General features: G+C 35.3%; 1 protein-coding gene across 4 annotated transcripts in view; it reads right to left on the minus strand.

Annotated features, from left to right (window-relative positions):
- Window positions 1–13,709, minus strand: part of ATG5 (autophagy related 5) — a 135,771-nt gene that overhangs the window by 99,509 nt on the left and 22,553 nt on the right. For all 4 annotated transcript variants that reach the window (XM_008007460.3, XM_008007459.3, XM_073022381.1 and 1 more), the window contains one exon: window positions 3,340–3,418. In XM_008007460.3, the coding sequence (XP_008005651.1) occupies window positions 3,340–3,418 (79 nt within the window). The remainder of the gene's footprint in view (window positions 1–3,339; window positions 3,419–13,709) is intronic.

Here is a 13,709-nt window from a genome sequence, read left to right on the forward strand (position 1 = left end):
CAGGCTATTGTTTTAAAAATTATTTTAGTAGAGATGAGTTCTCGTTATGTTGATCACACTGGTCTCGAAATCCTGAGCTCAGGTGGTACAGCTGCCTCGTCCCCACAAAGTGCTGGGATTACAGGCATGAGCCACCACATCCAGCCTTGTACATCATCTTTTTGATGATAACCAATCTAGAGGGTGTGAAGGGGTAACTCATTGTGTGGTTTTTTGTTTTTGTTTTTTCTTTTTTTGCTTTTCCCTAAAAACTAGTTATGCTGAACATCTTTTCGTGTGTTTACTGGCCATTTATATAACTTCTTCACAGAAATGTCTATTCGAATCCTTTGACTAATTTTTAATTGGGTTTCTTTTTTTTATCTTTTTATTATCAAGTTATTTCCATATTCTGTATATTAAACTATTAGATAGTATATGATTGCAAATATTTTCTCCCATTCTGTAGGCACCCCACACACAGTCTTGATTATAGCTTTGACACTGAGTAGTGTAACCATTATTTTTTAAAAATATTTCTTCTGACCCATTCTCTCTCTTCTCCTTGAACTCCAATTACACGCAGACTGCCTGATATTATCCCAGAGGCTCTGTTTTTTCTCTATACCAATTTCCATCTCTCTATTCACCAAACTGGGTAACTTCTGTGGATCTGTCTTTGAGTTCAAAGAACCTTACTTCTGCCATCTTTAATTTGCTGTTAAGCCCATGTAGTAAATTCCTCATTTCAGATATTTTTCTACACAGTTCTACAACTTTGTGATTTTTTTTCTCTTAAGTTACTAAATTTATAATAGTTGTTTTAATTCATTTTTCTGGTAGTACCAAGATGTGGATTCTCTTAGGTCAGTTTCTATTGAGAGTAAATTTTTTTTTTTATTTGATATGGACCATATTTTCTTGCTTATTTGCAAGTCGAGTAGTTGTGGATTGTATGGTAGACACTGTGAATAATATGTTGTAAGGATTCTAGATTATACTGTCTTCCTTTGAAATGCTAAGTTTTGTTCTGGCTGGCAGTTAATTTACTGGCAGCTCTCCTTAATCCTAAAAAGGCAAGTCCAAAGCAACTCTTACTCTAGGGTTAAAGACTGGCAATAGAGATTGGCAAACTTTCTGTAAAGGATTAGACAGTAAATATTTAACACTGTGCAGGTCACACAGTCTCTATTGCAAATACTCAACTAGGCTGTCATAGCCGCAAAGCAACCATAGACAATATGTATATGAATTTCCATGAATGGCTGCATTTCAATGCAACTTTATTTATGGTCATCACTAAATCTATATTTCATGTAATTTTCACGTTACAAAATATTTTTTTTAATTTTTTTCCAACCACTTAAAAATGTAAAAACTACTCTTACATCACAGGCCATGCAAAAACAGTCAGTGGGCCACATTTGCCAACTCCTGCTCTAATGTATGATCCTTACTCCAAAATCATGGTCTTTCTGGCATCTCAGGTAACTGCTCAGTATGTAGCCAAATGTCTCTCCACTTTGAATGAGCTGGAATCCAACATTTTCCAGCATCATAAGACGTTCAGTATCTTGTTCCACTCTTAACCCTACAACATTCACTCTCTACTAGACCTTGCAGAGTATCAGCTATGCATGTGCAACCCAGGCCTCAGCCAAGCACCCAGGGAGAACATACACATATACTTTGTGCTAAGGCACCCACAGTTTTCAACACCATTGTTTTTGCATCTCAGTGTAAATGTTAACACAATGGGAAGGGCCAATAACATCTTGATATTATTATATCATGAAAACAGATTTGACCTGAAGAATCCATTGAAAGTGTTTCAGGAAACTGACACACAAAAGGATCTCCACATTTGTTGAATGAATGAATGAGTGAATAAACAAACAAACAAGTAGACAGCTATGATGTATTTTAATCTAGATTTCAAAGTATTTTAGAGTTTATTTTTAACACACAAAAAAATCTAATTATTGGAATTATTTTCCAACATTAACAGAGAAGACTCATTAGACAATATAGCACCCCTACCCTTAATATGTTTGAAGTATTTTTATCTCCACACCTCTCTAAACTTAAAAACTGTTGTATATGCAAGCATTCCTTGCTTTGCATGTAACATGGTGAGTGAAATTCATGCATACCAGCACTATGTGCTCCATCTGTACTGTTCTTTGGTAACTAAGGTGTTTAATAATATGGTATTGTGCAAAGCACATTATTATAAATGTACATGGAAATAAGCTCTAATGACCCACAAACTCAAATTCAGTAAAACAGGAAGGGAAAGCATCATAATAAGAATGAGCACCCTTTGGGCAGTAACTATGAATGGACACTCCTGATGGGAAAGAAACTCAGACACCTAAATGACTTTTTCAAACTCTACATGCCTCTCTCCAATAAAATATAGGAGATCAGGTGGATCACTTGACTTGAGGTCAGGAGTTCAAGACCAGTTCAAGCACCTGAGACCGACATGGTGAAATCATTGCTATTTGAGAATGAATCACTGTTCGTGATCAACTAATATAAGAGACCGACATGGTGGAATCATTGCTATTTGAGAATGAATCACTGTTCACGATCAATTAACGTAAGCGTTTCCAATCACAAAAACCAAATGTGTTTGTGAATTGGGGGTCGGGAAAAGAGCAGAAGCAAGGTGGCTAAGGGAATGAGGGACCAGCACTTCACAAACTATTGAGACAAAATTAGGTCACACTAAATTCAGTCTGGTCTTAAAAACTACAGGAATGAACATTTCTCAAAACAGAGGTAGATCAAATCTTTGGAATTCTATCTCCTAATCCCTCTCTTAATTCAATCAAAATAGCCTTAGAATTACTCAACAGTATTAGGTTGTCCCCTCTGTACTTCCATATCCACATCTACATGCAGGATTTCTCTTGTTCCTAGTTGACTTTTAAAAATTAACACCAACTTTCAAAACTTTCATAAATTTTATTTTTTATAGAGGCAGGGTCTCACTACATTGCCCAGGCTGGTCTTGAACTCCTGGGCTCAAATGATCCACCCACCTCGGCCTCCCAAAGTGCTGGGATTACAGGCGTGAGCCACTAAGCCTGGCCCAAAAACTCGTAAATTTTAAACAGTGTATTCAGCACTAATAAAGAAAATCAGTTCATACATTAAAAGTGTTAAGTGTTTCTGCCAAGAGTTAGGAAAAAATTGAAAAGTATCTTATAGACAAATACTAATCGAAGTTTAGCAACTAAAAGAGTGTCATGGGAAAAGAAAGAAATAACTTCACTTGAAAAGAAAATTCTACTCGACGTCTGTTTACTATGTATCACAAATGGGACAAAGGAGAAATGCAATTTACTATACCTTAAAATGTACTGTGATGTTCCAAGGAAGAGCCGAACTTGATGCAAGAAGATCAAATAGTAAACCAATTGGATAATGCCTAAAAATGAAACAGTATATTTTGAGAAAATAAATATGTAAAGTTATAACTACAACTCCAAAATAAATTTCCAACACATATTTTAACACCAAATGTCAGGCGCTTTAACCACAAATCACAGGAAGGCCACATTCTTTTTTATGTGCCTGGGCTAGTATGATCTACTTTCCAGGCATCAGGTGGTTTCCTTCTAAACACTTCATTCCATAGAAACCTCAATATGCACAATGGGATTGTGGGCAAAGGCATTCTTTATCAGCCGTGTGAACTGTTATGTCACAGTACTGCTGCATCTAACTGTCATCCCAGTATTCATAAAGGACAGTTGATTTTTGTAAATTTATTTAAATATCTTTTTTACTTTTAGAACTTAAAATTTTTAAAAACTGTAAGAACCAAGATGAGCACCTAAAACGCATGCAAATCACCTATTCTGTGGTTACTATTAACGTTATTGCATATAAATTTCCAGTCTTTTACCTGTAGATACACATCTAAATATAGATCAGGACTATCCTTTAAAACTGTACTATAACCTTTTTCACATAATATAATGTCAACATTTTCTCAAGTCACTGAATATTCTTCTGAAACCTAATTCTAAATTAAAAAAAAAAAGTTCCAAAATAAGAGAACATTTCCTAATATAACCATTACTCACAGTGAAGTAAATTACTTAGCAATAAATAAACATGACTAATACAAATGTTGTAGATTTCAATGGACAAACCTTAAGCCATCCTTTTAAAAAATCTAAAGTAAATGAGCTTACTTGGTTAATCAGAATTAAATAATACGGGTTGAGTATCCCATTTCCAAAATGCTTGGGATCAGAAGTGTTTCAGATTTCAGCTTTTTTTTTTTTAATTTTGGAATATTTGCATCATATTCTTACCATTTGAGCATCCCAAATCTGAAAATCTGAAATGCTGGAATGAGCACTTCCTTAGAGTGTCATGTCAGTGCTATGTTTACCTATGTATGTACAGGTAAATGTACTTAGATTCTGGATTTCAAATTGTGGGATGTGGGATGCTCAACCTGTACTCACAACCAAGGCAAAAAGAAAACTACTTGGTGTTATACACAGTCCTGTCTTTATCTGTATAATCTATTAATGAGTTACTCCTAGATTTAAGAGCTGCAAAATTTGAAATCACATCAAATTCATCTCAAAATGAGTAACTGTGACCAAGATTCAAATGTCAGTTAATATTATTTATGCTTGTGCTACTCTAGGCACAATGCCTATGGGATAGCCCTGCTCTGCAAGCAGCAGTACATTTGCTTATATGTAAAACATATATATATGTTTGTATGTATAATTGTATATATATAATTTATGCTTGCTTACTTGTACATAATTATGGGAAAGTCAACAGTTTCTAGAGATCATGTATTTATTTGGTAGGAATTTAGGATGGGCCAGGTACAGTAACTCAAGCCTGTAATCCCAACACTTTGGGAGGCCAAGGCGGGTGAATCACTTGACTTGAAGTCAGGAGTTGGAGACAGTTCCAGTACCTGAGACTGACATGGTGAAACTCTGTCTCTACCCAAAAATACAAAAAAAAAAAAAAAAAAAGAAAAAGAAAAAAAAAATTAGCCGGGCATGATGGCACACAGCTATAGCCCCAGCTACTCAGGAGGCTGAGGTGGGAGAATCTCTTGAGTCCGAGAGGTAGAGGCTTCAGTGAGCCAAGACTGCGCCACTGCACTCCAGCCTGGACGACAGAGTGAGACCTTGCCTCAAGAAAAAAAAAAAAAAGAATTTAGGATGAATGCCCTGTTGGTAAAAATAAAACAGTGGGGGTACTTTTAGTCTTATATGCATTATATCTCTTAATAAGAACCCTTAAATTTCTCTCTAATCAATCCTTTCATATCCAGAAAATAATACTGAAGAAAACTATGGAACCAGGAAAAACTCTCACCTCAGTCAAAACCTAAAATATATATATACACACACACACATACATATATAGCACTATAGACAAGTCATAGATTTAATCCAATTCTGATCCTTCTCTCTGAAGTATTAAAATTGAACAAACTCTAAATAATACCTCATACTTTTACAAAACAGACCTTTTAACATCTTCAATTTATTTTTTTTTAGAATATCTCTCTTAGGTATCTGCAACAGGGTTAAAGATGAATGTAGGCACTTAACTGAAGTTTTATTTACTTGGATTTCATTAAAAAGACTTAAAATTTCAAAAGTGACACCATATTGCTTTCCAGATTCTAAATAGCACTGAAAATACAATTACAAAGAACTCCACTAAGCAAAATAAATAGTCAATCTATTAGATAAGATTCACTTGAGATCACATAAAATTACTACAATCCAGTGTTTTACATATTCCCTGCCATTAACAAATATGTGAAACACTTTTGTAAATTTGTAAGCAAATTCTAAACCAAATATCATATCTTAAAGTAATCTATAATATAAAATCAAGTTTTTTTTTTTTTTTGGAGACAGGGTCTTACTCTGTAACCTAGGCTGGAGTGCAGTGGTACAGTCAGAGCTCACTACAACCTTGACCTCCTGGGCTCAAGCGATCCTCCCACCTCAGCCTCCTGAGTGGCTGGGACTATAGACATGTGTCACTATGCCCAGCGAATTATTTTATTTTTTATAGAGATAGGGTCCCACTATGTTGCCCAGGCTGGTTTCAAACTTCTGGGCTCAAGCAATACTCCCACCTTGGCCACCCAAAGTAATGAGATTATAGGCATGAGCCACTGTGTCCAGCCCAAATACCTTTTAAAGGAAATATCTGGATAAGAATACAAGTTAAACATAAGACTCAATCATCAATTATTTTTTACCCTCAATATTTAAAAAATGAGAAAACTGTAAATACACAGAATCTTGAACAAAGTCCATAATGAATAGCTGCTGAATGCATAAATCAAAGTCTACAGACTAACCCTAGGTATAACATAAAGATCCAATGGAGCCAATTTTAGGTTCTGAGTTTCTTTTTTGAGCAGTTCCAACTATTTTAATGATTGACACTTCATGACTTTTATTCATTCTTAAAGGTATTCCAAAGAACAGAAAAAACTCACTTTAAAAAAAAAAGATAAAACTTACTCCATGTAGTAATTATTATATGGAGCCACTGGACCCTTTTATAAATCTAAGATATATTTTAGGGTCTTAATGGTTTTATTGTTTCCTGTACATTTTACTATTTCATCACTTTGGAACTTATTTCGTCATTATTTGTCAATTATCCCCAATAAGAGACTAAAACAGTAAGAAATTGAAAAAATAACGTGATGTCTAGAAGGATGATAGAAGAATGTACCCTTCTTTCATTTTCTTACTGTGTTGCCTAAAGTATTGAAACATCTTTCAAGAAAGTGTGAAACAAGAATGCAGGCTGGGCACAGTGGCTTACATCTGTAATCCCAGCACTTTGAGAGGCTGCGGCGGGTGGATCACCTGAGGTTAGGAATTCAAGACCAGGCTGACCAATATGGTGAAACCCCATCACTACTAAAAATACAAAAACTAGCTAGGCGTGGTGGCATGCACCTGTAGTTCCAGTTACTCGGGAGGCTGAGACAGGTGAATTACTTGAACCCGGGAAGTTGAGGTTGCAGTGAGCCAAAACTGCGACACTGCACTCCAGCCTACGCAACAGAGAGAGACTCAGTCTCAGAAAAAAGAAAAAAGAAAGCAGACCCCATTCTGGAATCAGTTTTTAGCTATCATTAACACAGTTGAAAATTCCAAATTTCTCATTTTCTACCTATAATGGCAGAGAAAAAAACTTGACAGAGGAAGACGTTTCACAATTATTAGACAAATCAGGACAAAAAGGAAAGAGAGACAACGATACTCTAGACTTTAATGACAATAATGAAATTGATAATTTAAGTGAAATCTCAAACTCTGAGTCTTTAGACGATATCAAAATTTACATAGCTCAAGAACTAATAGAAGAACAATATATTTCTAAGGACAAAAAGGAACGTATGATAATCTTAACAGCTTAGTCATCAACAGAAAAAACTTCATTACATGATATTTTATGACAAAAACCTGGACCATTCCATTTTACTAAAAGAACGTGTGACAATATTATTTCGTCTTTTATGTTACTTATAAACTCAAATTTCTTTGATAGTGGGCAAATACAAAAGGTCTATTTATATACAAAGAAGACTGAAGGAATTAGATCACATAGAAATGAAAAAAAGTACTGGACTGCTCAGTCTAACTGGTGTTGATTCACATAAAAAAGAAAATATTTCGTAATGAAATCATGAGCTGGCAAAGGGTTTATAGATTTCTTCAAGTATTATTAACACTATTAGAAGCAAGAAGGGTCAGAAGTAATAAGCTAGAACCTCTCAGAGGCATATTTGTACATATAAAAATTAATGAGCAATTAGTTGCATTCAGGGGATGCTGACCATTTTTGATGCCTTTAAAACTAGAAAAATATGAAATGAAAATGTAAATCTGTGTATTTAAACCTGTATTAAAATTTCTAATAAAGTTGTTATACACTATTCCTTTATTCTAGCTTCTCTAAATTATTTGGAAACTGACTTAAATACATATATTATATATATAATAAAAATATTTGTATATTATAATAAATATATATAATAAAAATATTTTTATATTACATATAATAAAAATATATTATATATAATAAAAAAATATATTTTATATAATAAAAAATATATTTTATATATATATATTTTTTTAATTCATTGGGGCTGGGCATGGTGGCTCATGCCTGTAATCCCAGAACTTTGGGAAGCTGAGGCAGGTGGATTGCTTGAGCCCAGGAGTTCGACACTAGCCTGAACAACATGGCAAAACCCTGTCTCCACAAAAAATACAAAAAAAAAAATGAGCCAGGCATGATCTGTACTCAACAGCATGAGATCCTATCAAAATCTTTTTTTTTTTTTTTTTTTTTTTTTTGAGACAGAGTCTCACTTCTTCTCACTCTGTTGCCCAGGATGGAATGCAGTGGTGTTATCTTGGCTCACTGTAACCTCCACCTCCTGGGTTCAAGCGATTCTCCCAAGTAGCTGGGATTACAAGCATGCACCACCACACCCGGTTAATTTCTGTATTTTTAGTACAGATGGGGTTTCTGTTGGCCAGACTAGTCTTGAACTCCTGACCTCATGCTCCACCTGCCTCAGCCTCTGAAAGTGCTGGGATTACGCAATCATTAGCCACTGTGCCTGGCCCTACCCTGTCGAAATCTTAAAACTTTTTATTTCACTGGTCCCAGATGGTAAATGATGACGACTCCTTTGTCTTGGTATATTTAGAATTAGGAGATAAATGTAAACACAGACTTCCTCTAAATAATGTTTAAATTAGCTGGGCATGGTGGCATGCACCTGTAGTCTCAGCTACTTGGGAGGCTGAAGTGGGAGAACTGCTTGAACTCGGGAGGTGGAGGTTGCAGTGAGCCAAGATAGTGCCACTGCACTCCAGCCTGGGCGACAGAGGGAGACTCCATCTCCATTAAAAAAAATAATAATAATAAAGTACTAACATAAAAACATTCTAAATATTATAAAAATGAATAATCATCCTGTAATGATTTTTTTTAAATAAAAATGAACCAGAAAAACTTAGGAGTAAAATAACCATTTACTTATTTCTATTGTCAAATTCTATAATTAACATGTGGTTCAATACAAATTTTTATGTTATAATTATTTTCATATAAAGATATTGATTCCAAACAAATATGCTCTCTGAATTCACTGGTTCCCAGATTGCTTATTTCTGATGAATCTATTGATATTCAAGAAAATCTATAAAAGAAAACAGAACTGGCAAAAATTAAAGGTATTGAGTTTATCTTACACTTTAATCTTATTTACATTAAGGATTTCAAAAGTACTAATTTGTACAACTCTTCTAAATAGATATTATATACAGTTTTGTGAGGAGGCTTCTAACCCACAACACAGAAACCACATACACCATAAGTAAATCATAATGTAACTATTGGCTATTATGTTGCTACTTCTGCCATTTAACTTAAACTTAATAGAAAAGGAAGTAATAAGGATTTGAACCTGGAATACAGTCCGCCCTTGGTATGTGTGGGGGATTGGTTCCTGGACCCAGCTGGATACCAAAATTTGCAGATGCTTAAATCCCTTATATTAAATGCCACAGTGTTTGCATATAACCTACATACATTCTCCTGCACACTTTAAATTATTGCTAGATTACTTATAATACCTGCTACAATGTAAGTGCTATGTAAATAGTTGTTAAACCATATTGGACTTTTTGTGGTTTCATTTTTATTGTTGTATTATTACTTATTGCTTTTTCCCCCAAATATTTTCAATCCATGGTTGGCTGAATCCATGGATGCAGAACCCATGGATACAGAACACCAACTCTTATCCAGAACTGTATTTTCTGTGTAAATAAGAGGATCCAACTAGCTAAAGGCTCAATGTATTGCCCTATAGAAAATGACTGCATGAGAACAGTATTAGGTCTATTTTTACACTTTATTTTTTTTCTTCTTTACATTGCTCTTGTCTTCCATATTCAATTCTCAAAATGAATATATTTTATATTTCTTTGCTTTTTTTAAATTCATTATTCCATTTATATGTGTGTGTACGTGTGCACGTGTGCACATTGGCACATGGTGTAGCAATAATGGATATTCTCAGAAGGAACATGATTCTAGTCTAAATATCTGTACTCAGATAGCAAACTAATACAAGTATTCTAAAATCAGCACTAAAAGAATTTTCCCTGTACTGGAGAAGTACTGCCCAAGTTCATGTCACTAAAATAAATGCCTCCTATTCGGAAAGTTGCTGCACTCTGATTCACTGGAAACAGAATTACATTTCATTGTTTTTTTGTTTTTTGTGTTTTTTTTGAGACGGAGTCTTGCTCTGTCGCCCAGGCTGGAGTGCAGTGGCGCCATCTCGGCTCACTGCAAGCTCCGCCTCCCGGGTTTACTCCATTCTCCTGCCTCAGCCTCCAGAGTAGCTGGGACTACAGGCGCCCGCCACCTCGCCCGGCTAGTTTTTCGTATTTTTTAGTAGAGACGGGGTTTCACCGTGTTAGCCAGGATGGTCTCGATCTCCTGACCTCATGATCTGCCTGTCTCGGCCTCCCAAAGTGCTGGGATTACAGGCTTGAGCCACCGCGCCCGGCCAGAATTACATTTCATTGTAACTGCAAGCATGTAACTACAAATGCAAACCAAAGTAATTTGATGACTGCTGTGAATACTAACTTACTCTATATATGGGACAAACATAAACAACTATAGAGTAGCAATGTGTTTCACAGCTTTCTAAGTTTATTCTTATATATGAAAAAGTTCAAAAATAATGAAGGGATACCATATATATAAAATGCTATGTAAGTCACATTTCAAAAATCTAGTTGACAGAATACATTGTTAACCCCTTTATGCCTAGTGTTCCATTATTGGAACACTAAGCCTGTGGGAGTTATGTAAACTGTTCAAGGTCATTGACCAGGTCTGATTTCTCACACATAAAAAATTGTAACCTCCTGCATAAATGGGTTAAGTTCCAGAAATTCACAACCTTAAAAAGACTGGAAATAAGACAGAAAAATCTGTTAGCATTTATGATTAAAAAGTTAAATGATTTTTAAAAAATTATACACAGGTTTTCACTAAAGCATTTTGCTAAAATTTACTTTTGAAATCACAAAGAGCACTAAATTCTGAGTCATTTTATCACGTCTGTGTTTAAGATCAACGTCAATACAGCCATGGGACATTTAACAACATGGATATGTTCTGAGAAATGCGTTGTTAGGCAATTTCGTTCACTGTTCAAACATCACAGTGTACTTACACAAACCTAGATGCCATAGCCTACTACATACCTAGGCTATGTGGTGTAGCCTAATGTTCCTAGGCTATAAACCTGCACAACATGTTACCACACTGAACTCTAGACAACTGTAACACAATAAGTACGTATGCATCTAAACATAGAAAGGATACTGTAAAAATACAGAATTATCATCTTCTGGGACCACGATCCTAAATGCGGTCCATCATTGACCAAAATTATGCAGCCCGAGTATATATTTTTTTACAATTCAAAAAGTAATTTCAACTTCTTCCTTTCACCACCTGTCCTGAAAGTAAGTCAATTTGCACAGAGTAAAACTTCCCACTAAAGTTATTTATTTTATAGTTGACAAAATGAGAAGCTTTTTCTCAATTTTGTGCTTGAAGGTCTAAGATCTAAACCAAAATTAGGGTTTACTTACAAAGTATTCTTCAGAAAGACCAAGAACTGTTCTTTTAAAATAATTGTAATATAAAAGTAACAAATATAAAATGTGAACACCAGTTGTGGTAATAAGAAACTTCACCCCTCAAAATGCAATGTTAGAGCACCCTCTGCTGACTAACATCTGTCTGAAGAAAGAGACTCTATTTTGAGTTAGGCCGGCACTTTCCATTTCCCATGTAATTTTTAAAAGCTAAAGATACAAAGATAAAGCTCTAATCAGACAAAACCTCCTTGTAAGCTATCTACAAATCAACAACAACAAATGTATGGAGTATTCATTATAAGTACACCACTGTTCTTAAATTTTTTAAATTCTAATTTGGACAAACTGACATAAGCAATTAGAGAGAACAGACAAGAGACAAGATGGGAGAAAAGTTTTTAAACAAAATGTTAGCAGGTGTGGTGAAAAGAGCCCTGAACTGATACTCTCAAAATCTGGGTCCTAACTTACCTATTTAAGCAAGTTATTTTACTTATTGGAGTCTCGGTTTTCTAAATAAAAGCAAGGGGCAAATTTAAATTCATTCATTCATTCACTGAACAAACATTTACTTATCCCCTCCTATGTGCTACTGGTTAAAGTACAAAGAAAGATGATCCAAAATCTGAACCTTTTCTAACACTGACATGATGCTCAAACAAACCGCTTATTGAAGCATTTTGTATTTCCAATTTTCAGATTTGGAATACTGTAAGTATATAATACGAACATTCCAAAATCTGAAAAAATCTGAAATCTGAAACACTCTGGTCCCAACCATTTTGGATAAGGGATACTTAACCCATATTAACTCACTTAATTCTTCAAACTTACAGAAGTACAAGGTACCGTTATTATTGCTGTTTTACAGATAAGAAAACTGAGATACAAAAAGGTCAAATAGGGCCGGGCACGGTGGCTCACGCCTGTAATCCCAGCACTTTGGGAGGCCGAGGTAGGGGGATCACGAGGTCAGGGGTTTGAGACCAGCCTGACCAACACGGTGAAACCCCATCTCTACTAAAAACACAAAAATTAGCTTGGCGTGGTGGGCGGGCGCCTGCAATCCCCACTACTCAGGAGGCTGAGGCCGGAGAATTGCTTGAACCCGGGAGGCGGAGGTTGCAGTGAGCCGAGATCGCGCCACTGCACTCCAGTCTGGGCAAAAGAGCGAGACACCATCTTAAAAAAAAAAAAAAAAAAGTCAAATAACTTGCCCAAGGTTATACCACTAGTAAGTGATGAAGCTGGGATTTGAAATCTGGTTTCGGACTCCAGAGTCAGCATCCTTAATAACCATTATGTTACAATATACAGTTAAAACATGACAAGAATATAGGAAGTACACACATAGTGTAGAGATGGCACAAAGGTAGAAATGATCACTTTGGGCTAAAAAGAACCACGAAAAAAGGTCATAGTTAAGCTAGAAGTTAGAAGTATGAGCTAAAGGAGGGAATATATGAATAATTAATTACAACCAAAACAAAGGATGCAAGAAAGAGCAAAAATGATTTATCAAAGAAGATGAGCAAAGGAACAGAAGCCCAAAACATTATCCAATATTCATTAAAACAAGTAGCTTAGTATACCTGGAAAGAAGTGGGATCATGGACAACCTTACACACAAATCACGCTTTAGTGTTTGGCTTTACACTGTAGATGATGAGAAGTCAGAAAAGGGTTCTTGAGGAGAATAACAATGTTAGATCTGCATTTCAGAAAGAAAAATTATGGCACTGGGGAAGATAAACTAAAAGTAATAGTATTAAAAGCAGGAAGACAAATTAAGAGGTTACTAAAACAACCCATATGAGAAATCAGATGCGTCTGAATCCCAAAAAACAAAGCAGGGAGTTTAAGGCATACTTAGAAGACAGAATCAGAATCCAGAGGCTGGATGATAAGGGAATCAAGAGTGGAGACGAACATCAACAAATTTAAAAGATCCAAAATTACAGTGAGCTCTTTTTTTCACTACAATAG

The sequence above is a fragment of the Chlorocebus sabaeus genome, chromosome 13 (assembly GCF_047675955.1).
Source record: "Chlorocebus sabaeus isolate Y175 chromosome 13, mChlSab1.0.hap1, whole genome shotgun sequence".
Classification (NCBI taxonomy): Eukaryota; Metazoa; Chordata; class Mammalia; order Primates; family Cercopithecidae; genus Chlorocebus; species Chlorocebus sabaeus.